The sequence below is a fragment of the Ranitomeya variabilis genome, chromosome 2, assembly GCF_051348905.1.
Source record: "Ranitomeya variabilis isolate aRanVar5 chromosome 2, aRanVar5.hap1, whole genome shotgun sequence".
Taxonomy (NCBI): Eukaryota; Metazoa; Chordata; class Amphibia; order Anura; family Dendrobatidae; genus Ranitomeya; species Ranitomeya variabilis.
In genome coordinates this window covers 384,661,054-384,686,851 of record NC_135233.1, presented here as the reverse complement: position 1 = coordinate 384,686,851, position 25,798 = coordinate 384,661,054, and the positions used below count along the sequence as shown (strand labels likewise).

Genomic DNA, 25,798 nt, shown 5'->3' with positions numbered 1-25,798 from the left:
GGGGGGTTCCAGACTACACACCCAGACTGCTTTTATAGGGGGCTCCAGACTACACATCCAGACTGCTGTTATAGGGGGCTCCAGACTACACATCCAGACTGCTGTTATAGGGGGGCTCCAGACTACACATCCAGACTGCTGTTATAGGGGGCTCCAGACTACACATCCAGACTGCTGTTATAGGGGGGCTCCAGACTACACATCCAGACTGCTGTTATAGGCGGTTCCAGACTACACATCCAGACTGCTGTTATAGGAGGGCTCCAGACTGCACATCCAGACTGCTATTATAGGGGGCTCCAGACTGCACATCCAGACTGCTGTTATAGGGGGGCTCCAGACTACACATCCAGACTGCTGTTATAGGCGGTTCCAGACTACACATCCAGACTGCTGTTATAGGAGGGCTCCAGACTGCACATCCAGACTGCTGTTATAGGGGGCTCCAGACTACACATTCAGACTGCTGTTATAGCTGGTTCCAGACTACACATCCAGACTGCTGTTATAGGGGGGCTACAGACTACACATCCAGACTGCTGTTATAGGGGGCTCCAGATTACACAGCCAGACTGCTGTTATAGTGGGCTTCAGACTACAAATGCACACTGCTGTTATAGGGGGCTCCAGACTACACATCCAGACTGCTGTTATAGGGGGCTCCAGACTATACATCCAGACTGCTGTTACAGGGGGCTCCAGACTACACAGCCAGACTGCTGTTATAGGGGGCTCCAGACAACACATCCAGACTGCTGTTATAGGGGGGTTCCAGACTACACACCCAGACTGCTTTTATAGGGGGCTCCAGACTACACATCCAGACTGCTGTTATAGGGGGGCTCCAGACTACACATCCAGACTGCTGTTATAGGGGGCTCCAGACTACACATCCAGACTGCTGTTATAGGGGGGCTCCAGACTACACATCCAGACTGCTTTTATAGGCGGTTCCAGACTACACATCCAGACTGCTGTTATAGGAGGGCTCCAGACTGCACACCCAGACTGCTGTTACAGGGGGCTCCAGACTACACATCCAGACTGCTGTTATAGGGGATTCCAGGCTACACATCCAGACTGCTGTTATAGGGGGACTGCAGACTAGACACCCAGACTGCTGTTATAGGGGGCTCCAGACTGCACATCCAGACTGCTGTTATAGGGGGCTCCAGACTACACATTCAGACTGCTGTTATAGCTGGTTCCAGACTACACATCCAGACTGCTGTTATAGGGGGGCTACAGACTACACATCCAGACTGCTGTTATAGGGGGCTCCAGATTACACAGCCAGACTGCTGTTATAGTGGGCTTCAGACTACAAATGCACACTGCTGTTATAGGGGGCTCAAGACTACACATCCAGACTGCTGTTATAGGGGGGCTCCAGACTACACATCCAGACTCCTGTTACAGGGGGCTCCAGACTACACAGCCAGACTGCTGTTATAGGGGGCTCCAGACAGCACATCCAGACTGCTGTTATAGGGGGGTTCCAGACTACACACCCAGACTGCTTTTATAGGGGGCTCCAGACTACACATCCAGACTGCTGTTATAGGGGGCTCCAGACTACACATCCAGACTGCTGTTATAGGGGGGCTCCAGACTACACATCCAGACTGCTGTTATAGGGGGCTCCAGACTACACATCCAGACTGCTGTTATAGGGGGGCTCCAGACTACACATCCAGACTGCTGTTATAGGCGGTTCCAGACTACACATCCAGACTGCTGTTATAGGAGGGCTCCAGACTGCACACCCAGACTGCTGTTACAGGGGGCTCCAGACTACACATCCAGACTGCTGTTATAGGGGGCTCAAGACTACACATCCAGACTGCTGTTATAGGGGGCTCCAGACTATACATCCAGACTGCTGTTACAGGGGGCTCCAGACTACACAGCCAGACTGCTGTTGTAGGGGGCTCCAGACAACACATCCAGACTGCTGTTATAGGGGAGCTCCAGACTACACATCCAGACTGCTGTTATAGGGGGCTCCAGACTACACATCCAGACTGCTATTATAGTGGGCTCCATACTACACATCCAGACTGCTGTTATAGGGGGGCTACAGACTACACATCCAGACTGCTGTTATAGGGGGCTCCAGACAACACATCCAGACTGCTGTTATAGGGGGCTCTAGACTGCACATCCAGACTGCTGTTATAGGTGGCTCCAGAGTGCACATCCAGACTGCTGTTATAGGGGGCTCCAGACTACACATCCAGACTGCTGTTATAGGAGGGCTCCAGACTGCACATCCAGACTGCTGTTATAGGGGGCTCCAGACTGCACATCCAGACGGCTGTTATAGGGGGGCTCCAGACTACACATTCAGACTGCTGTTATAGGCGGTTCCAGACTACACATCCAGACTGCTGTTATAGGAGGGCTCCAGACTGCACATCCAGACTGCTGTTATAGGGGGCTCCAGACTACAGATTCAGACTGCTGTTATAGCTGGTTCCAGACTACACATCCAGACTGCTGTTATAGGGGGCTCCAGATTACACAGCCAGACTGCTGTTATAGTGGGCTTCAGACTACAAATGCACACTGCTGTTATAGGGGGGTTCCAGACTACACACCCAGACTGCTTTTATAGGGGGCTCCAGACTACACATCCAGACTGCTGTTATAGGGGGCTCCAGACTACACATCCAGACTGCTGTTATAGGGGGGCTCCAGACTACACATCCAGACTGCTGTTATAGGGGGCTCCAGACTACACATCCAGACTGCTGTTATAGGGGGGCTCCAGACTACACATCCAGACTGCTGTTATAGGCGGTTCCAGACTACACATCCAGACTGCTGTTATAGCAGGGCTCCAGACTGCACACCCAGACTGCTGTTACAGGGGGCTCCAGACTACACATCCAGACTGCTGTTATAGGGGGTTCCAGGCTATACATCCAGACTGCTGTTATAGGGGGGCTCCAGAATACACATCCAGACTGCTGTTATAGGGGGTTCCAGACTACACATCCAGACTGCTGTTATAGGGGGGCTCCAGACTACACATCCAGACTGCTGTTATAGGCAGGTACAGACTACACATCCAGACTGCTGTTAAAGGGGGGCTCCAGACTGCACATCCAGACTGCTGTTATAGGGTGCTCCAGACTACACATCCAGACTGCTGTTATAGGGGGGCTCCAGACTACACATCCAGACTGCTGTTATAGGGGGTTCCAGGCTATACATCCAGACTGCTGTTATAGGGGCGCTCCAGACTACACATCCAGACTGCTGTTATAGGCGGTTCCAGACTACACATCCAGACTGCTGTTATAGCAGGGCTCCAGACTGCACACCCAGACTGCTGTTATAGCGGAGCTCCAGACTACACATCCATACTGCTGTTATAGGGGGGCTCCAGGCTATACATCCAGACTGCTGTTATAGGGGGCTCCAGACTACACATCCAGACTGCTGTTATAGGGGGCTCCAGACTACACACCCAGACTGCTGTTATAGGGGGCTCCAGACTACACATCCAGACTGCTGTTATAGGGGGGCTCCAGAATACACATCCAGACTGCTGTTATAGGGGGTTCCAGACTACACATCCAGACTGCTGTTATAGGGGTCTCCAGACTACACATCCAGACTGCTGTTATAGGCGGTTCCAGACTACACATCCAGACTGCTGTTATAGGGGGGCTCCAGACTGCACATCTAGACTGCTGTTATATGGGGCTCCAGACTACACATCCAGACTGCTGTTATAGGGGGGCTCCAGACTACACATCCAGACTGCTGTTATAGGGGGTTCCAGGCTATACATCCAGACTGCTGTTATAGGGAGGCTCCAGACTACACATCCAGACTGCTGTTATAGGGGGCTTCAGACAACACATCCAGACTGCTGTTATAGCGGAGCTCCAGACTACACATCCATACTGCTGTTATAGGGGGGCTCCAGACTGCACATCCAGACTGCTGTTATAGGGAGCTTCAGACAACACATCCAGACTGCTGTTATAGGGGAGCTCCAGACTACAAATCCAGACTGCTGTTATAGAGGGCTCCAGACTACACAACCAGACTGCTGTTATAGGGGGGCTCCAGACTACACATCCAGACTGCTGTTATAGGGGGTTCCAGGCTATACATCCAGACTGCTGTTATAGGGGGCTCCAGACAACACATCCAGTCTGCTGTTATAGGGGGGTTCCAGACTACATACCCAGACTGCTGTTATAGGAGGCTCCAGACTACACATCCAGACTGCTGTTATAGGGGGCTCCAGACTACACATTCAGACTGCTGTTATAGGGGTGATCCAGACTACACACCCAGACTGCTGTTATAGGGGGATCCAGACTACACATCCAGACTGCTGTTATAGGGGGGCTCCAGAATACACATCCAGACTGCTGTTATAGGGGGTTCCAGACTACACATCCAGACTGCTGTTGTAGGGGGGGCTCCAGACTACACATTCAGACTGCTGTTATAGGGGTGATCCAGACTACACACCCAGACTGCTGTTATAGGGGGATCCAGACTACAAATTCAGACTGCTGTTATAGGAGGCTCCAGACTACACATCCAGACTGCTGTTATAGGGGGCTCCAGACTACACATTCAGACTGCTGTTGTAGGGGGGGCTCCAGACTACACATTCAGACTGCTGTTATAGGGGGGCTCCAGACTACACATCCAGACTGCTGTTATAGGGGGGCTCCAGAATACACATCCAGACTGCTGTTATAGGGGGTTCCAGACTACACATCCAGACTGCCGTTATAGGGGGGCTCCAGACTACACATCCAGACTGCTGTTATGGGGGGCTCCAGACTATACATCCAAACTGCTGTTATAGGGGGGCTCCAGACTACACACCCAGACTGCTGTTATAGGGGGCTCCAGACTACACATTCAGACTGCTGTTATAGGGGACTCCAGACTACACATCCACACTGCTGTTATAGGGGGCTTCAGACTACATCTCCAAACTGCTGTTATAGGGGGGCTCCAGACTACACATCCAGACTGCTGTTATAGGGGGCTCCAGACTATACATCGACTGCTGTTATAGGGGGGCTCCAGACTACACATCTAGGCTGCTGTTATAGGGGAGGGGGCTTCAGACTACACATCCAGAGTGCTGTTATAGGGGGGCTCCAGACTACACATCCAGACTGCTGTTATAGGGGGCTCCAGACTATACATCGACTGCTGTTATAGGGGGGCTCCAGACTACACATCTAGGCTGCTGTTATAGGGGAGGGGGCTTCAGACTACACATCCAGAGTGCTGTTATAGGGGGGCTCCAGACTACACATGCACACTGCTGTTATAGGGGGCTTCAGACTACACATTCAGACTGCTGTTATAGGGGGGCTCCAGACTACACACCCAGACTGCTGTTATAGGGGGGCTCCAGACTACAAATTCAGACTGCTGTTATAGGGGGGCTTCGGACTACACCTCCAGACTGCTGTTATAGGGGGGCTCCAGACTACACATCCAGACTGCTGTTATAGGGGGGGCTCCAGACTACACATTCAGACTGCTGTTATAGGGGGCTCCAGACTACACATCCAGACTGCTGTTATAGGGGGGCTCCAGACTACACATTCAGACTGCTGTTATAGGGGGGCTCCAGACTACACACCCAGACTGCTGTTATAGGGGGGCTCCAGACTACACATTCAGACTGCTGTTATAGGGGGGCTCCAGACTACACATCCAGACTTCTGTTATAGGGGGCTCCAGACTATACATCGACTGCTGTTATAGGGGGGCTCCAGACTACACATCTAGGCTGCTGTTATAGGGGAGGGGGCTTCAGACAACACATCCAGAGTGCTCTTATAGGGGGGCTTCAGACAACACATCCAGAGTGCTCTTATAGGGGGGCTCCAGACTACACATCCAGACTGCAATTATAGGGGGGCTCCAGACTACACATTCAGACTGCTGTTATAGGGGGGTCTCCAGACTGCACATCCAGACTGCTGTTATAGGTGGGGCTCCAGACTACACATCCAGAGTGCTCTTATAGGGGGCTTCAGACTACACATGCACACTGCTGTTATAGGGGGCTCCAGACTACACATGTACACTGCTGTTATAGGGGGCTCCAGACTACACAGACTGCTGTTATAGGGGGCTCCAGACTACACATCCAGACTGCTGTTATAGGGGGATCTCCAGACTGCACATCCACACTGCTGTTATAGGGAGTAACATATTTTTGGATTTATTATACTTTCTTAGTGGCTTATTACTTTTTTGCTATCACTTTTGTGCAGGAAGTAAATCTAGAAATGTACCTGCAATATCTCCTGTGTGAGTAATATGGTTTTATAAAATCATTTCATCGCATTATTTCCATATCGGCCATGATTTATGTGTCAAGTATTCTGCTCCACCTTAAAATATCAGAACAGTCACTACCAAGAAAAGTGGCCAAGTAATGCGGTCACCGCTTATCTATATGGGCGAGAGTAAAAAGCTTCAAGAAAACATCTTGGGACAAATGGACGACAAGGCAGGGCAAGTAAATACAGCTATTTGTGGCAACAGTGTCATGACCCAGTTTTATAAAGAAAAAGAACAATGAAGAATCATCATCTCCTCCATAATAAACACCAGACGACTGACCCTGAAGAAGGCGGCGCCTGACGCCATTGCTGTGATACAGTCACATTCTGGTATGGCTCCAGTTTTGCACTTTATATAATTATGTTTAGTACCTCCATCTGATGGATGTGGATTAATATTATCAGTTATGCATTTTGTGTCTTATATTCTGATCCACGTGCCTCTATACAGGTAATATATGACATGTTGCACTGACACTTGTTCGATATCATATCACTTGGTACATCATGACTACGCATATATTTTTATCGCATTTTGGCAATTATCATTGTTCATTTATATCCCAGCTCTGGAAATTATTTGCACGGTGTATCACTTATTGTACTATATTGCTTGCTTTTATCATCTCTGCCATGTCGTCTTTTTGTCCATTGTAGTTCTGCTCCTCCGCATAGAAGGTAGCATCTACAGCCTCTATGGATCACAGTACATAGCATACTACAGAATATCATTCTGATCCATATTATATAAGATGTCCTTTACAGCCTCTATATATTTGAATACATAGTAAGCTGTAGAATGACAATTTACACCTTGGTATAGAAGGTGGCATTTACAGTCTCTATGTAACTCAGTACATAGCATACTACAGAATGTCATTCTAATCCTCATTATATAAGATGTCTTCTACAGCCTCTATATATTACAATACATAGGAAGCTGCAGAATGACAATCTGCACCTCAGTATAGAAGGTGCCATCTACAGCCTCTATGTATCACAGTACATAGCATACTACAGAATGTCATTCTGATACGCATTATATAAGATGTCTTCTACAGCCTCTATATATTACAATACATAGGAAGCTGCAGAATGACAATCTGCACCTCAGTATAGAAGGTGCCATCTACAGCCTCTATGTATCACAGTACATAGCATACTACAGAATGTCATTCTGATACGCATTATATAAAATGTATTCTACAGCCTCTATATATTACAATACATAGGAAGCTGAAGAATGACAATTTCCACTTCAGAATAGAAGGTAGCATCTACAGTCTCTATGTATCACAGTACATAATATACTTCAAAATGTAGTTTTGCTCCTTTGTGTTAAAGGTGGCATGTATCACATAGTAGACAGCATAGTAGACAGCAGAATGCTGCTTCTTAGTACAACCCCTGGCAAAAATTATGGCATCTCCGGCTTTGGAGGATATTTATTCTGTTGTTTAATTTTGTAGAAAAAAAAGCAGATCACAGACATGAAACAAAACTAAAGTCATTTCAAAAGGCAACTTTCCAGCTTTAAGAAACAGTAAAAGAAATCAAGAACAAAAAATGTGGTAGTCAGTAATGGTTACTTTTTTTAACCAAGCATAGGGGAAAAATTATGGAATCACTCAATTCTGAAGAAAAAATTATGGAATCACCCTGTAAATTTTCATTCCCAGAACTAACACTTGTACCAAATTAGATCTGCTCGTTAGTCTGCATCTACAAAGGAGTGATCACACCTTGGAGAGCTGTTGCCCCAAGTGGACTGACATGAATCATGGCTCCAACACAAGAGATGTTAATTGAAACAAAGAAGATTATCAAACTCTTAAAAGAGGGTAAATCATCACGCAATGTTGCAAAAGATGTTGGTTGTTCACAGTCAGCTGTGTCTAAAATCTGCACCAAATACAAACAACATGGGAAGGTTGTTAAAGGCAAACATACTGGTAGACCAAGGAACAAATCAAAGCATCAAGACCGGAAACTTAAAGCAATATGTCTCTAAAACAGGAAATGCACAACAAAACAAATGAGGAACGAATGGGAGGAAACTGGAGTCAAAGTCTGTGACCGAACTGTAAGAAACCGCCTAAAGGAAATGGGATTTACATACAGAAAAGCTAAAACGAAAGCCATCATTAACACCTAAACAGAAAAAAACAAGGTTACAATGGGCTAAGGAAAAGCAATCGTCAACTGTGGATTACTGGATGAAAGTCATATTCAGTGATGAATCGCGAGACTGTATTGGGCAAGGTGATGATGCTGGAACTTTTGTTTGGTGCCGTTCCAATGAGATTTATAAAGATGACTGCCTGAAGAGAACATGCAAATTTCTACAGTCATTGATGATATGGGGCTGCATGTCAGGTAAAGGCACTGGGGAGATGGCTGCCATTACATCTTCAATAAATGCACACGTTTATGTTGATATTTTGGACACTTTTCTTATCCCATCAATTGAAAGGATGTTTGGGGATGATGAAATAATTTTTCAAGATGATAATGCATCCTGCCTAGAGCAAAAACTGTGAAAATAGAATTATTCGTACCGTTCATTCGGTTTCTAGGAGCCTTCCGTGACAACCGCAGGAGGTTGTCTCCATACCCTAATGGGGGACAGGAAGCACAAGAGGTTAAAAAGCCCCTCCCACCTCCCATTAACCAGTGACTTACAACTGAACCCATAGCACCGGTTACCTTTTAGGTTCTCAGAAAAAATATCCAAGAACATCGGGAGGGAATTAACGCTGTCGTGGAAGGCTCCTAGAAACCGAATTAAGGGTAAGAATAATTCTATTTTCTCTAGTTGCCTTCCACGACAGCCTCAGGAGGAATGCCAACCAATTCTGTATTTAGGGAGGGACCACAGCCTGGAGAACTTTCCGGCCAAAGACTAGATCCCGGTTGGACCAGAAGTCCAATCTATAATGTTTAGTGAATGTGTGTAGAGAAGACCATGTTGCAGCCCTGCAAATCTGCTCCGTGGATGCACCAGCCCTTTCAGCCCAGGAGACGGAGGTAGATCTGGTGGAATGAGCCTTTAGGCCTGCAGGTACCGCGACATTCTGAGCTAAATATGTTTCAGTTATGGCCTTTTTTATCCAGTTGGCAATAGTACTCTTCGCTACTTTTTTGCCTTTGTTTCGGCCAGATAAATGAACGAAGAGATTGTGGTCAATTCTGAAAACTTTAGTTTGTTCCAAATAGTGTAAAACTATACGACGTACATCCAAAGTATGGAATCTATGGTCTTCCGGATTTGTGGGATTGTGACAGAACGATGGAAGGACTATATCCTGTGATCGGTGAAACTCTGACACCACCTTTGGAAGAAAACATGGATCAGGTCGGAACACAATGGAATCGTCCCTTATGCTGAGATAAGGTTCTCTGATTGAAAGGGCTTGTATTTCCCCCACTCGTCTTGCGGTGGATATGGAAACTAAGAAGGCGGTCTTGCAGGACAGCAGCTGCGAGGAACAAGAGGATAGTGGCTCAAATGGAGCAGCCGTAAGGCCCTTTAGGACTATGTTTAAGTCCCATGATGGCACAAAGATTTGTTGCTTTGGATGATGCCTTGATGCTAAGACAAAAAACCTTTTTATCCAACGATGACCTGCCAGGTCTTGATCAAAGATAGAACTCAAGGCTGATACTTGAACTTTTAATGTACTCGGTTTTAACCCCAATTCCAGCCCTTTTTGTAAAAAGTCTAATATTTGTGAGATATTAGGGTGGAAGGGGTCAGGATTACAAGGGTGACACCACGAGGAGAACCTTTTCCAAATTTTGCTATATATAGCGTTAGTGACAGGTTTCCTGGATTTTTGTAAAGTGGAGATCACCGATTCTGAGAGCCCTTTAGCTCTTAGCACCTGGGCTTCAATAGCCAGGCTGCCAGTTTGAATTTTTCGGGGTTCGGATGATGAAAGGGACCCTGCAGGAGAAGATCATCTGACGTTTGTAGAAAGACTGGACCATCCACTTGTAATTCCCTGATGAGGTGGTACCAGCTCCTCTTCGGCCATGCTGGAGCTACCAGGATAGTCTGGACCTGATCGTCTCGGATCTTCCTAAGGGTCTTTGCAAGCAACGGTATTGGAGGAAATATGTACGATAACGGGAACCTCCATGTATGGGCAAAAGCGTCTACTCCCTGAGATTTGTCTCTGGGGTTTAGAGAGAAATAAGTCTCGACCTGTGCATTCTGACTTGAAGCTAACAGATCTATGTCGGGAAGGCCCCATCTGTTCGTCAACATCCTGAAAATGTCTGTCTTCAGGCTCCATTCTCCTGGTTGTAAGTCGTGACGACTTAGGAGATCTGCTTGAACATTCACCGACCCTTTGAGGTGTATTGCTGATAATGAGAGATGTTTTTCTGCCCATCAAAAATTTCTGCTTGACACGACTCTCAGGTAATTGAATTTTGGACTCCCTTGGTGTTTGAGATGCGCTACAGTCGTTATATTGTCCGATTACACTCTGACATGTTGACCTACAATTAGACTGTTGGTGGCTAGAAGGGCCCTCTCCACTGCCATCAATTCTCTGAGGTTGGAGGAACTGGAGCTTTCTTTGTGATTCCAGTGACCCTGGAATGGGACTTGCGATACAACGGCACCCCAGCCCCTTCGACTGGCATCTGTTGTTACTGTCACCAGTGGAGTTTGTACCCAGTCCACGCCTTTGAGAAGGTTTGTTTGGATCACCCACCAGGCTAAGGAGGCTTTTACCTTCCCTGGAGTGTATACTCTTCTTTTTAGGAAGTTTGGATTTCCATTAAAGTTTTCCAGAATGTGTGCCTGCAGAACTCTGGAATGGGCCTGAGCCCACTGGACTGATTGTATTCCGGGTCGTCATTGACCCTAGAAGAGACATCGCTGTCCGCAGAGTAGGGGACCTTTGTTTTTTGAAGTCTAGGACTTTGGATACCAATTTCTTCCGGTGATCTTCTGGTAAGAAAGACTTTTGGTTCCCTGAGTCCAACAGGACTCCCAAAAATTGTATCATCTTTGAAGGCAAAAGATGAGATTTCTTTAGATTGGGTATCCAACCCAAGAGTTGTAGGATGTTTAGAGTTCTGGCAACTCTCTGATTGAGAATTTCGGCTGAAGGACCAATGATTAGAAGGTCGTCCAAGTAGGGTACTATGGCGATGCTTTGGCTTCTGATGTGAGATACAGCTTCCGCCATGACTCTGGAGAAAACCCTGGCAGCCAAGGAGATCCCGAAGGAATTAGCCATCCCCTCCCCCTCCGCAGTCCCGGGCAGGCGTGCGAGGATGCAGCGTGCCCCACACTCCGTTCAGAGGTCCGGAATCCCGGAAGTACAGCGCTCCTGTACAGGAGAGCCCGACCCGGAAGTGAAGCGCCGAAGCACCACGTGACTTCCGGGTCGCCGAACAGCGTGCACAGGAGGGGGAGACGCCGGAGAGCTCAGGGAGGCCTCCGGGAGCGAATCGCTGGTCCGCTTTACCCCCGCAAGGGGATGCAGGAGGACCAGGACAGCGGTCCCAGAATCCAAGGAGACGGGAGCAGAAAGCGGAGGAGGAAGCCCAGGGCCCGACCACCACTGCCCGGCAAAAGTTTACAGGTACCACTGCCAGAGCCGGCCGCGCAGCGTACCAGGAACCTCTCCATGCCCCATGGGGAACAGGAAAGACACTGGTTAATGGGAGGTGGGAGGGGCTTTTTAACCTCTTGTGCTTCCTGTCCCCCATTAGGGTATGGAGACAACCTCCTTAGGCTGTCGTGGAAGGCAACTACAGTAGAGAAAACATTCCTTGAAAAATCTAATCCTTAGTACAGTAGGTGGTTTCTACAGCCTCCATGTATCACAGTACATAGCATACTGCTACTGAGGCGGCAGCTTGGGTGGTGGTGAGGCAGCAGAATGGTTATTGCAGGCTGTAGGCTTTCCTGAAGAGATGGGTTTTCAGGTTCCGTCTGACGAATCCGAGGGTGGTGGATAATCGGATGTGTTGAGGCACGGAATTCCAGAGGATGGGGGATATTCGGGAGAAATCTTGGAGGTGGTGGTGTGAGGAACGAATAAGTGTGTAGGAGGTCTTGTGAGGATCGAATATTACGTGAGGGAAGATATTGGGAGATTAGTTCAGAGATATAGAGAGGGGACAGGTTGTGGATGGCTTTGTAGGTCAGTGTTAGGCCACGGTCACATGTTCAGTATTTGATCAGTATTTTACCTCAGTATTTGTAAGCCAAAACCAGGAGTGGGTGAAAAATACATAAGTGGTGACGTGTTTATATTATACTTTCCCTCTGATTGTTCCACTCCTGGTTTTGGCTTCCAAATACTGATGTAAAATAATGACCAAATACTGATAGTGTGACCGTAGCCTTAGCAGTTTGAACTGGATTTGTTGGGGAATTGGAGCAAGTGGAGGGATTTGCAGAGGGGAGAAGCAGGGGAGTAGCAAGGAGAGAGGTGGATTAGCCAGGCAGCAGAGTTGGGAACAGACTGGAGCGGTGCAAGAGAGTTAGCGGGGAGGCCACAGAGGAGGGTGTTGCAGTAATCGAGGCGGGAGATGATGAGGGCATGCACAAGAGTTTTGGTAGATTGTGGGCTGAGGAAGGAACAGATTCTGGCAATATTTTTGAGTTGGAGGCGACAGGAGGTGGCATTATAGATGCAGAGTTCAAAATGTGCTGAAGTTCTCATGTACCTTATCTAGAGGTTGCACAGAGGCGTCTTGTAATGATTTGTACTATTCAGCCATATGGGGCTCAGTTTATGGGAGGGTGCTGAATGTATGCAGATATTCTTCTGTAGAAGCAATGCTCGCAAAGAAAACCTCTGCACATACCACGCCCCATTATTTTGTTGTCAAGTCAGAGCACCTGATTAGCAGTCATTACTAAGGTTTCATGAGGTCTAAACCCATCCTGCCACTGGGACCCATCACCGATCCTGAGAACAAGACTAAAGAATGCCCTGGTAGACTTGGGATGTGGCTACAGCTCTATTTTCTGTATATGAGACCCCCCCGGGAGTCCCATAATAATAATTTTATTTATATAGCGCCAACATATTCCGCAGCACTTTACATTTTAGAGGGGACTTGTGCAGACAATAAAAGACATTACAGCTTAACAATAAGAACATAGATCAACAGATACCAAGAGGAATGAGGGCCCTGCTCGCAAGCTACAATCTATGAGGAAACACAAGAGGTGGATGGTAACAATTGCTTTCGTTGTTCAGACCAGCCACAGTGTAAGAAATCGGGTGTTCATGTAATGCTGCATGAACCGATTATCAGCCTAAGTATGTAACCGTACAGACACAGAGGACTATTAACTGCATAAAGTGTATGAAAACATGATATGAGGAACCTGGTTATGGTGAAAATGTTGAATGGGCCACAGAGGGATAGTTAAGTTAATGCGTTGAGGCGGTAGGCCAGTCTGAAGAAATGTTTTTAGGGCAAGCTTAAAACTGTGGGGATTTTGGATTAATCGAATTGTCCTAGGTAGTGCATTCCAAAGAATTGGCGCAGCACGTGAGAAGTCTTGGAGACGGGAGTGTGAGGTTCTGATTAATGCTGTTAACCTTAGGTCATTAGCAGAACAGAGGGCACGGGTAGGGTGGTAGACTGAGACCAGGGAGGAGATGTGGGGTGGTGCTGAACCGTGGAGTGCTTCGTGGGCGAGAGTGATAAGTTTATTTTGAACTCTTGGAGTGGATGGGTAACCAGTGTAATGACTGGCCCAAGGTAGAGGCATCGGTGTAAGGGTTGGCAAGGAATATGATCCTGGCTGCAGCATTCAGGACAGAATAGTGAGAGGGAAAGAGATCTATAGAGAGATGTGATAGTCTAGGTGAGAATGGATAAGAGTCGCAGTAAGTTTCTGCAGAGTCAAAGGTTAGATAAGGTTGAATTCTAGAAATGTTTTTGAGGAGTAGGTGACATGAGCGAGCCAGTGATCGGATGTGGGGGGAGAATGAAAGATCTGAATCAAGAGTGACTCCAAGACAACGGACGTGGTGCTGGGGAGTAATGGTAGAACCACACATGGAAATGGCAATGTCAGGAATAGGTAGGTTAGTGAAGGGAGGAAACACGAGGTCAGTTTTTGACAGGTTCAGTTTTAGACACAGTGAGGACATGATGGAGACAGCGGTAAGACAATCACTGGTATCTGTAGTAATGGGAGGTGGTGATGTCAGGAGACAATGTGTATAATTGGGTCGTCGGCATAGAGATGGGACTGAAAACCAAATCTACTGATTGTTTGTCCAATAGGGGCAGTATACAGAGAGGAGGAGAGAACCTAGGACTGATAATTGAGGAACCTCGATAGTAAGATGAGAGGAGGAACCAGCAAAAGATACAGTGGTCAGAGGTAGGAGGAGAATCAGGAGAGCGGAGTCCTTGAGGCTGATGGAGCAGATCATAGTGAGGAGGAGCTGAAGATCCACCGTGTTGAATGCAGCAGAGAGATCCAGCAGATCAGCAGGGAGCAGTGACCATGAGATTCAGCTGTCAGTAGATCATTACAGACTTTGGTGAAGACAGTTTCAGTAGAGTGTAAAGAGCGGAAACCGGTTTGTAAAGGGTCAAGAAGAGAGTGATCTGATAGCAAATTAGACCGGAGTGGACCAGGCATTCCAGTTTAGAGATGAAGGGACGAATCGAGACAGGTCTATAGCTAGCAGTGCAGTTCTGGTTGAGGGATGGTTTTTAGGTAATAGATGTATGCTGGCATGTTTAAATGAGGAGGGAAAGATACCGGAAGAGAGAGAGAGGGGGTTGAATATTTTTGTTGGGTGAGTTGTGACAGCAGGGGAAAGGGACTGGAGGAGATGTGAGGGAATAGGGCAACTGGTGCAAGTCATAGGGCGGGAAGATGCGAGGAGCCTGGTCACTTCTTCCCATAGACAACACATGGAGCGGTGGAGCAGACACCGTATATTTCCAATAGGCATTTCAGACCCCAATGCTCGGGCGGTCAAGCAGCAAGTTACCTATCCTGTGATAAGTCTCTAGTCTTTGGGTTAATGGGGATTTTATTATGGTGCAGCATACACTTGCAAAAAAGCTTCCCTAAAGTGCAAGTAAAAAATGCCATTAAAGCATAACAAAACTGTTTAAAAAATGTGGTGCTTTATTTACAAGTGTTTTAGAACACAGAAAAGGTAACTGTGAGAGCGGTCACATCCTCTACGTATCACTGTACATAGCAATGAGTAAGCTGTGACTCGGGCAGCAAGCTTGTCCTCTGATCCTTTTCTCTCATTTATTCATCTTTTAAGTTGATCTATGACCAGATTAAACTTCAGCATTCATTTGGTAATACACCAGGATAGCGAAGGTCTGGAGTTGCTGCCATCAGTTGAGCGCTATGATGTACAGTGATAACTAGAGGCTGCAGAAGAGGAAACAAAACAGAGCCACATCTAAGGGTTCAAACAGCGGAATTTGGAGTTTTCTTCCATCTCAGAAAATCATTAACCCCTGCAACATCTTACAAAGACTTCTAGATTCTAAGGACCCCCTCCCCCACAATAGTAACCATCAGTACAGTACTCACCAGATGAGCCTTGTATGTAGAGTACAGAAAACCACAGCAGGCAGCCGCAGAGCGCACTCACGGCAGCACCGAGCGACATGCCGGGGGTTACGGGATGCCAGGAGTGCAGAGATCAGAGCTGACAATCCTTACCAGCTCCTCACAGAATTCATGAATAAGGAAATATTTCCTAAATTATTCTCTATAAACTCCGCCCTGTCGCAGAGGCCAAGTGTAAAGTTAGGGAGGAACTCTGATAAGGGAGCCATATTCGTCACTCAGCAAACAAAATCTGTAATCATTCGATTCGAGAAAATATGTTGCGTGCAGAGATTTCTGCAGATGTGATTTGCTCTTGCATGTTTACGTCCTTCGATTTGCTAAATATAAATGAAAAAAAAAATGTCTCTTTAATTTAGAGAGTGTGCGGGTTCAGACGATTATTGAAAAGCAAAGGCCATTGATGCGCCTCCTACTGGAAAAAAGCACAAGGTCCTGGTGGAATCCTTACTTGGTTCACAAATACAGCTTTCTAACTCCCCGAGATGGATTCACTGCTTAACTATTCAGTACTAATGTATAATGTCCTTCATGGTGTTGCTTTCTACTGTTTTATCTCACCCCAGTCCTGGATTTACACCTATATTGCTAGCTATTAAGATGCAAGCTGCTGCTAATTAGCATTTACCTCTCCCAAGTTCTGTATTCATGGCTACACTACTCAGTACTGCTGTATGATGTCCTCTATAGCAGAGGTGTCAAACTGCATTCCTCGAGGGCCGCCAACAGGTCATGTTTTCAGGATTTCCTTGTATTGCACAGGTGATAATTTAATCACCTGCACAGAATGATTCCAGCACCTTGTGGAATGCTAAGGAAATCCTGAAAACATGACCTGTTGGCGGCCCTCGAGTAATGCAGTTTGACACCTCTGCTCTATAGCTTAAAGCTGGATTCACAGCAGTACTGTTGTATTATATTAATTTAAAAGTCCTTGTTAGTGTAATACTCCTATAATAATAGGTACACACTCGAAAAAATTCATGAAGCAATTGATAATACCCTAGGCGCAACAGTGAAAAATGTTGAAGACATTACGTTTTTATCATGGTTAGCAATTATTATTGTCCGAGTCCTATGTACCTCCATCTTTTTACTCTTGCACCTTTCTAAATTTTAACTTTACTTTGTTTTATAATGTCATTAATAAAATAAATGAATTTCAAATTTATCTGTACTCCATTTTGCACCTGGGGTATTAACAATCGCTTCAGTACTGTTGTAGTCTGTCCTACAGGCCACGATCACACGCTCAGTATTTCATCAGTATTTGTGAGCCAAAATCAGGAGAGGCATAATCTGGGGAAAAGTATCATTGAAACACATCACCACTTCTGCATTTTGCTTCCACTCCTGGTTTCCACAATCAGTGATGGTTTGGGGAGCCATGTCATCTGCTGGTGTAGGTCCACTGTGTTCAATCAAGATCAAAGTCAGCGCAGCCGTCTACCAGGAAATGTTAGAGCACTTCATGCTTCCCTCTGCCGACAAGCTTTTTGGAGATGGAGATTTCATTCTCCAGCAGGACTTGGCCCCTGTCCACACTGCCAAAAGTACCAACACCTGGCTTACAAGCAACAGTATCACTGGGCTTGATTGGCAGCAAACTCATCTGACCTTAACCCCATAGAGAATCTATGGAGTATTGTCAAGAGGAAGATGAGACACCAGACCCAACAATGCATGCAGACGAGCTGAAGGCCGCTATCAAAGCAACCTGGGCTTCCATAGCCCCTCAGCAGTGCCACAGGCTGATCGCCTCCATGCCATGACGCATTGATGCAAGGAGCCCCGACCAAGTACTGAGTGTATTTACTGAGCATACATTTCAGGACAACATTTCGGATTTTAAAAATCATTTTTCAAGCTGGTGTTAGAAAGTATTCTAATTTACTGAGATAATGACTTTTGGGTTTTCATTGGCTGTAAGCCATAATCATCAACATTAACAAAAATAAACACGTGAAATAGATCACTCTGTGTGTAATGACTCTGTAGGAGTTTCACTTTTTGTATTGAAGAACTGAAATAAATTAACTTTTTGATATTCTAATTTTGCGAGATGCACCTGTATGTTACGCCAGTGCTGGATGCACAGCTTAATAATGCCCTTCATGCAGATACTTCGTACTTATCACTCCCCAGAGCTGGAACCATAGCTACTCAGCACAATACTTCTACAGCTTCTAGTATACACTCCCTGACAGAAGTTATGTCGCTTATCCATGTTATGTAAATAAAAGCTTATAACCTGACGTTAAATTCATCCATTGGTTGTATAATTTATTCTTTTGAAAGCTGAAACCCTCCGAAATGTGGTTTAGATTAAGAAAATAAATTGGCATCAATGCAGAAATATTGATCATTTAATGGACACAGAATGGTCAGATTTTGGCAAGACAAAAGTATTGTCGCCTGGTCATATAATGCACCCAGTCCTAGTTTACATCCTCACCTGTGCTCAGTAAATGATCGGTTAATTAGTGTGTGTGTATAAAAAGAAACCCAGCACCCCAGACCTTCACTTGAACCGCAACATGAGCGCTGAGAACATGCCAAAAATCCACCCTGCGACCAAAGCCTGGATTATCAAGAGGCTGAAGACCAGATCCACTGCAGAGGTGGCTGGCACCTTTAATGTGTCTCAGCGTCAAGTACAAAGAATTATAAAAAGATTTGAAGAGACTGGAGATGTGTTTGACAAGCCCAGATCCCGCAGACAACTGCTCAGGAGGAACGTTTGTTGGTTAGAAAATCCAAAGCAAGCCCCTCTTCCACTGCAGCAGAGCTCCAACAGGCCTGGTCACCTCAAGTCCCTGTGTCAACTAGAACAGTTTGTAGGATTATGCCTCGAAATGTCCTCCATAGTCGACTCAGTGCCCAGAAGACAGCACTAAAAAGGCAAATAAAAAAACGTGTGGCATTTGCAAAGTCCCACAGCCTGCTAAACAGATGGACCCTGAAAAAGTGGCAGAAGGTGGATTTCTCTGATGAACCTTCAGTAGAATTACACCACAGCCGCTGCAAATACTGCACGAGACCTAATGGAGCCTGTATGGATCCAAAATACACCCAGAAAACAACTAAATTTGGTGGTGGAAAGATCATGGTCTGGGGTTACATTCAGTATGAGGGTGTGCGAAACATTTACAAGGTGGAAGGCAATATCAATAGCCTAAAATATCAAGAAGTATTAGCTACCTCTTATATTCCAAATCATAAAAGGGGTCAAATTCTGCAGCAGGATGGTGCTCCATCTCATACATCCATCTCTACAACAAAGTTCCTCCAGGCAAAAAAGATCAAGGAGCTCAAGGACTGGCCAGCCCAGTCACCAGACATGAACATCATTGAGCATGTTTGGGGTAGGATGAAAGAGGAAGCTTGGAAGACAAAACCAAAGAATCTAGATGAACTCTGGGAGGCATGTAAGACTGCATTCTTTGCTATTTCTGATGACTTCATTAATAAATTGTGTGAATCATTGTTGAATCGCATGGATGCAGTCCTTCAAGCTCATGGAAGTCACACAAAATATTAAATATGATTCTAATAGCACCACAACTTCATTCACCATATGTGAATATGTTATGCAACATATATTTGTATTTTAAGTTAATTATTTGTTTGAATATCACATTACTTTCTGTGGGCGATAAAACTTTTGTCTTGCCAAAATCTGACCATTCTGTGTCCATTATCTGATCAATATTTCTGCATTGATGCCAATTTATTTTCTTAACCTAAACCACATTACGGAGAGTTTCAGCTTTCAAAAGAATAATTTATACAACCAATGGATGAATTTAACGTCAGGTTATAAGCTTTTATTTACATAACATGGATAAGCGACATAATCATACACTCCCTGACAGAAGTTCTCATCCAAATTCTGGATTCACAGCTACACTGCTCAGTACTGTTATCGTATGTACGTCATGTTGGTGATCTTTAGCGATTTATATCAGCCAAGTGCTGGATTCACCGCTACACTGCTCAGTACTTCTGTATATTGTCATCCATGCAACTGCAGTTTCTGAACATGTGCTAACTATAAACAGTGTAGCAGAAATATTTGATGACTCTCTGTGGGAGACATCAGAGCCGCTAACCTCTACCCACTAACTGAGACACAAGTGAAAATTAGGGACTGAGCCTGAGGAGGGAAAAATGCACATAATGGGCAGAAATAATGATATTCCTCATCAAGGAAAGAATTGAGTGTTTATGGACGCCACGTACAGGTAGGTGATGATGTCTGCAACAATAACTGACAGGTTTCAATAGACTGATCATTCAGCTTCTCTGGGGGTTTGTTTGTGCATGTAACTATGGAAACGCAAGTCCGCAGAGGAGCTGTAAACGCAAAATGAAAGGCGGTAACCACAACAGAATAGCCGAGGAAGAAACATTTCAGAACATGGCTACCAAACAGAAATCATTTAATTCCAAGAAGAAGAAATAAAAATAAAACCACAATATACAGATTTCTATAAAGAGCGAACGGAATAATAATATAGAGGGGACCCATGCTAACGGGGTCACTAAGCCCAACCTTATATCAATGTGCATCTCAACAAAACTCGACTGGTTGGATATGTGCAGAGAGGAGCAGAGAAAGAAAGGACCCGGCCGTGGCGTCACCCGCAGACTGAGCCCACCACGAGCCCCATGGTTGTGTTCAGTCTACAGCTGAGGTCGGGTCGCCCAAACCCGGCCGTGACACCAGTTCTGGTGTCATGTAATTTTTTTTTTTTTTTTTTTTTTTTAAAGGGCATCACCCTCTTAAAATAAATGAACGAAAGTCCTGGAGTCGCCCAGGAATTTGAGAAGAGAGGGTGACAACCAATATTAAGGGTTTTTTTTACAATAATGTGCTGTGAGTGATCGCCGGTGGTGCTGGAGAAGGGCAGTTTGCCTGCAGTGGCCTCTACAGGAAGAATGTGGTATGACATGGTGGGTATGATGCGATAATATAAAGAGGGTCTCTTTTTTGGGTCTGTGAACATGCAAAAAATGTAAAGGGGTCGGTCAGGGTTTTTTGTTTTTCACATGGTTGCCCTCTTCAAAAAAATCATTACAGGTTGTGTGTGGGGCGCTGCAGCTCCGTTCCATTGAAGTGACAGCTGCAGACCTGCAATACAACCCACAACCTGTAGTGAAGGGTAGCGCTCTTTTTGGAAAGAGGTAGCCATGTTTATCCAACCCTGGACAGCCCCTTTAAAGGGGACATTCCTCACATTGTAATACGTTAAGGTAAGGCAGATGTAGGGAATTTCTAGAAATACATTCAGTCGCATATATGATGTTATATTAGTCAGAAGCCGCTGGATATCAGCCGGGAGGCGCCATGCATGTACATTCAATGAGTTAGCGGCTGGCGGAAGAGCCACGATATCATCAGGGCAAGAATGACAGAGCACATGTGCGAGAACGACCACCGACCGGCTAAATAATGGGGTCTCATCAATGAATCCCCCCTACCGGGCTGTCTACCATTGGGTCACCCGCTCTACACTGACTCTCCATACAATGACATCAATACAGAAGCCGCTCTCTGCCCGTGTGACCGTCGTGGAGAGGGACGGTCACAACATGAGGCAGCAGAGGTCACTGGGGACTGCAATGTATAAGATGCACTCGGTCACTCTTCCCCCCCCCCCCCGGTGCCTCAGTGCTGCATGCTGCCGGCACTGTCGTGGCTGGGTGGAGGTGTATCTTGGCCCCCAGGAGTCCTCTTTTTGTGGCCCCGAATACAGTGAGCACTATCGCAGCAGTCGTCATCATCTTCGCTCTCAGTTGAACTCTCTCCGAATGCCCTCGGCTTCTCGTAGATGCAGCAGCCTGAAGAAGAAAGCAGGAATCATAAGAGGAGAGAAGAGACTCCCGTCACATCCGTCTACAGAGACTTGTATATACTCTACGCCTGAACTATTCACAGAAACAGGGAGGCAGCACTATCTGTGCCATAATTTACAGGGAGAGTGGGAAACATGAAGGCAGTACCAGCTGTGACAGCATTTACAGAAAGAGACAGACATGAAGGAAATAACATCTGTGCCAACATTACTTACAGTGGGAGAGACAGGGAGGTAGCACTATCTGTGCCACAATTTACAAAGGGAGATACAAGGATCCAGTACCATCCATTTCTGAATAAATTACTGAGGGACAAACAGGGAGGCAGTACCACCTGTGCCGGCATTTACAGAGAGATTGTACTGCTTCCTTATCTGTGCCGACATCAGTTACAGAGGGAGAAGCAGGGAAGCAGTACCATCTGTGCCTGAAAAAATTACAATCAGAGACAGGGATTCAGTAGCATCTGTGCCAACAATCATTTACAGAGGGAGAGACAAGAGGCCGGTACTATCTGTGCTTGATAAATTTACACAGAGACAGGGAGGCAACACCAACTCTGCCAACATAGGAGCGGGGAGTCTCCATTTCTCACTGTTCCCCTGTAGTCTGTGCACGACGGATACTTTTAATTCTTGCTTTTAGGTAATGGAATATGGTGGTGCGGATTAAAGGGGTTTTCAGAATTAGACAAAATCTGACACAGAAAAGGGTATATTAAAAATAAATTATTTGCCCTTCAAATCGCCGGCTGCTCCACCTGCTCCGGTGGCTTCTTCTGTCCCTGCAGTCACTTGACTGCTGCAGTCAATCACTGCCATTATCTGCGTGTACGTCACATGACTGCTACAGCCAATCACTGCATCTACAGCCTGAAGGGTTAATTGAAGCCGCAGAGGATTGAATTGCTAAGCAGTGATTACTCCTGTAAGGATGGGGTCTATGGGACCCTCCGATGTCCCTCATACACGCGCTGCAGACCACTAGAGCCTACCGTGTCCCCTACACCCGACAGTTCACCCTCATCTCCCGGCAGCTTCTAGGAAGAATTCCCTGTTTCCATAGTAACCAGATGAAGACGTTCCATGAACGCCCACCATCAGATGTCACCGGAGCTCACTTTCCTAATGTAGCCAAGCAGGATGAATCACGGAGACGTGTCAGGACGGGCCTGGAGAGCCGCCAGACCGGCCATATTGGGGAAATTAGGGAAAAACCATGTTGCCGTGGTAACAACCATCCACCATAAAAAGCACCGACGACTCCTGTGCTGAAGTCACTGCTGTCCTCCATCTATGGAAACCGAAGAGTTAAAGGGATAATAAATCACAAATCAGGCAAGAGCTTGCCCTCTGCTAGGGGAGGTCCTCACTGTGCGACCTGTGGGGGTCCAACCCAAGACCCTCTGAACGAGGAGGATCCAGCGCAGCGGGTCACACTGCAGCTTCCTGAAAGTAGATGTCCGCGGTGTCTCCGTGTACAGAACATGAAAGCCACGGCTTTCCCAAAAGTCAGAGCCCCCCACGATTGCATGAGCGCAAATGTGTTCTCAGCAGTGAGGGGTGAAGGGGGAGAAGAGCGGCCGCCGGGAGTCACTTGTCCCTTATGGGGACCACATACAGAGCCCCCCACATACACAGCGAGCCCCCTCCTCCCCCACATACACAGAGGGCCCCCTCCTCCCCCACATACACAGCGGTCTGGTAAGGCTACACCAAAATTAACCCATTCATCACCAAATGATTTTGCGTCCTTTTTTCCCCCCACAGTCACGGCCGTGTGAGGGGTCAGGATTCTTTTGAGACGACGTTTTATCTATTTTGGGCAGCACAATATTTTTATTGTATTTTTGGGCTGGAGGGAAAGCAGCGATTCTGGGGTACAGGGCGGCCTCTACCGGGTTATAGACGTTTTTATTTTTACAGCAATGCGGCTTTTATTTTTCCTTCTTATTGCAAAAAAATTATCTGGTGGGAATCAATTCTTTAGGAAAAATATTTAATTTTTTGTGCCCCTCGTGCAGACCGCCCACCGCCGCCCCCCGATTACACCTCCCGTGCAGACCGCCCCGATTACACCTCCCGTGCAGACCGCCCACCGCCGCCCCGATTACACCTCCCGTGCAGACCGCCCACCGCCGCCCCGATTACACCTCCCGTGCAGACCGCCCACTGTCTCCCCGATTACACCTCCCGTGCAGACCGCCCACTGCCGCCCCGATTACACCTCCCGTGCAGACCCCCACAGCTGCCCCGATTACACCTCCCGTGCAGACCGCCCACTGCCGCCCCGATTACACCTCCCGTGCAGACCGCCCACCGCCGCCCCGATTACACCTCCCGTGCAGACCGCCCACCGCCGCCCCGATTACACCTCCCGTGCAGACCACCCACCGCCGCCCTGATTACACCTCCCGTGCAGACCACCCACCGCCGCCCCGATTACACCTCCCGTGCAGACCGCCCACCGCCGCCCCGATTACACCTCCCGTGCAGACCGCCCACCGCCGCCCCGATTACACCTCCCGTGCAGACCCCCACAGCTGCCCTGATTACACCTCCCGTGCAGACCACCCACCGCCGCCCTGATTACACCTCCCGTGCAGACCACCCACCGCCGCCCCGATTACACCTCCCGTGCAGACCGCCCACCGCCGCCCCGATTACACCTCCCGTGCAGACCGCCCACCGCCGCCCCGATTACACCTCCCGTGCAGACCGCCCACCGCCGCCCCGATTACACCTCCCGTGCAGACCGCCCACCGCCGCCCCGATTACACCTCCCGTGCAGACCGCCCACCGCCGCCCCGATTACACCTCCCGTGCAGACCGCCCACCGCCGCCCCGATTACACCTCCCGTGCAGACCGCCCACCGCCGCCCCGATTACACCTCCCGTGCAGACCCCCACAGCTGCCCTGATTACACCTCCCGTGCAGACCACCCACCGCCGCCCTGATTACACCTCCCGTGCAGACCACCCACCGCCGCCCCGATTACACCTCCCGTGCAGACCGCCCACTGCCGCCCCGATTACACCTCCCGTGCAGACCCCCACAGCTGCCCTGATTACACCTCCCGTGCAGACCGCCCACCGCCGCCCTGATTACACCTCCCGTGCAGACCGCCCACCGCCGCCCTGATTACACCTCCCGTGCAGACCGCCCACCATGTCGCACATTGACGTTATGCAATCGCGCCCCCCTCTCACATTTGGAGGAGCGCCGGCCCAGGTTCTCGTTGTCCACCGTGTCACACGTCCACTCCACCTTCTTGTCCGGTTTCCTCTTCCGCAGTTTTATGGTCAGAGAGCGCGGCTCCTGCGGACAGAGGGAGACAAACAGTTAATGCTCCTCCAGATTCGGGGTCTCTGACCATTGAGGATGGTGTTATCCCTCATCCCTCCTGCAGAGGCGCTGCAGGGACGCGTTTCCCAGGGTCACCGGTGCTATAAAGGCCTCATACAGGAACGTCCCACATCGGGACCCCGAAATCACACATTTGGCTACAACTGTAGTGGACATGTAAAGTGCGAGGACCTGGACCCCCTGGAATGGGTGGGACCCCCAGCCATTAGATACAGACATGTCATTGTAGGAAAGCCCCTTTAACAGAGCAGCCCCCTTTAAGGAGAAGCTGGCGTCAAATGTACTCAGCGCTGATTGCGTCACTCGCCGTGTGATGACGTCACTCACCGGCTGCGCCTCGCTCTCGGTGGTCACGGTACTGGACGCAGCTCCGCCCCCCACCGCCGTCCCGGAGGATTCCGCCATGTCACTGGATGCTGGAGTCGCCCCGGATTCCGATACAGCTGGAGACGCGTCAAATTCCGCCTGCAGGAGGACAAACCGTTCGCTTCTCCCACTTCCGGCGCTCTATCCGGCCACTTCCGCTCTTCTCACTGCTCCCAGGAGCCGCTGCCCTCTCGTTGTTGCTTTATCTATGGGGGGAGCGACGTTCCGCGCTTCCGGTCCTCCGGTTGTACTC

The 25,798-nt window shown here is 47.8% G+C and overlaps 1 protein-coding gene across 1 annotated transcript; it reads right to left on the bottom strand.

Annotated features, from left to right (window-relative positions):
* Positions 1-20,379: 20,379 nt before the first annotated feature.
* On the bottom strand, positions 20,380-25,731 carry PPP1R11 (protein phosphatase 1 regulatory inhibitor subunit 11). Its single transcript, XM_077286319.1, has 3 exons — positions 25,507-25,731; positions 25,023-25,131; positions 20,380-21,798 (listed from the first exon to the last, which is right to left on the bottom strand). The coding sequence occupies exons 1-3, from the start codon at positions 25,582-25,584 to the stop codon at positions 21,626-21,628; spliced, it is 360 nt and encodes a 119-aa protein (XP_077142434.1). The 5' UTR covers positions 25,585-25,731; the 3' UTR covers positions 20,380-21,625.
* Positions 25,732-25,798: the final 67 nt, after the last annotated feature.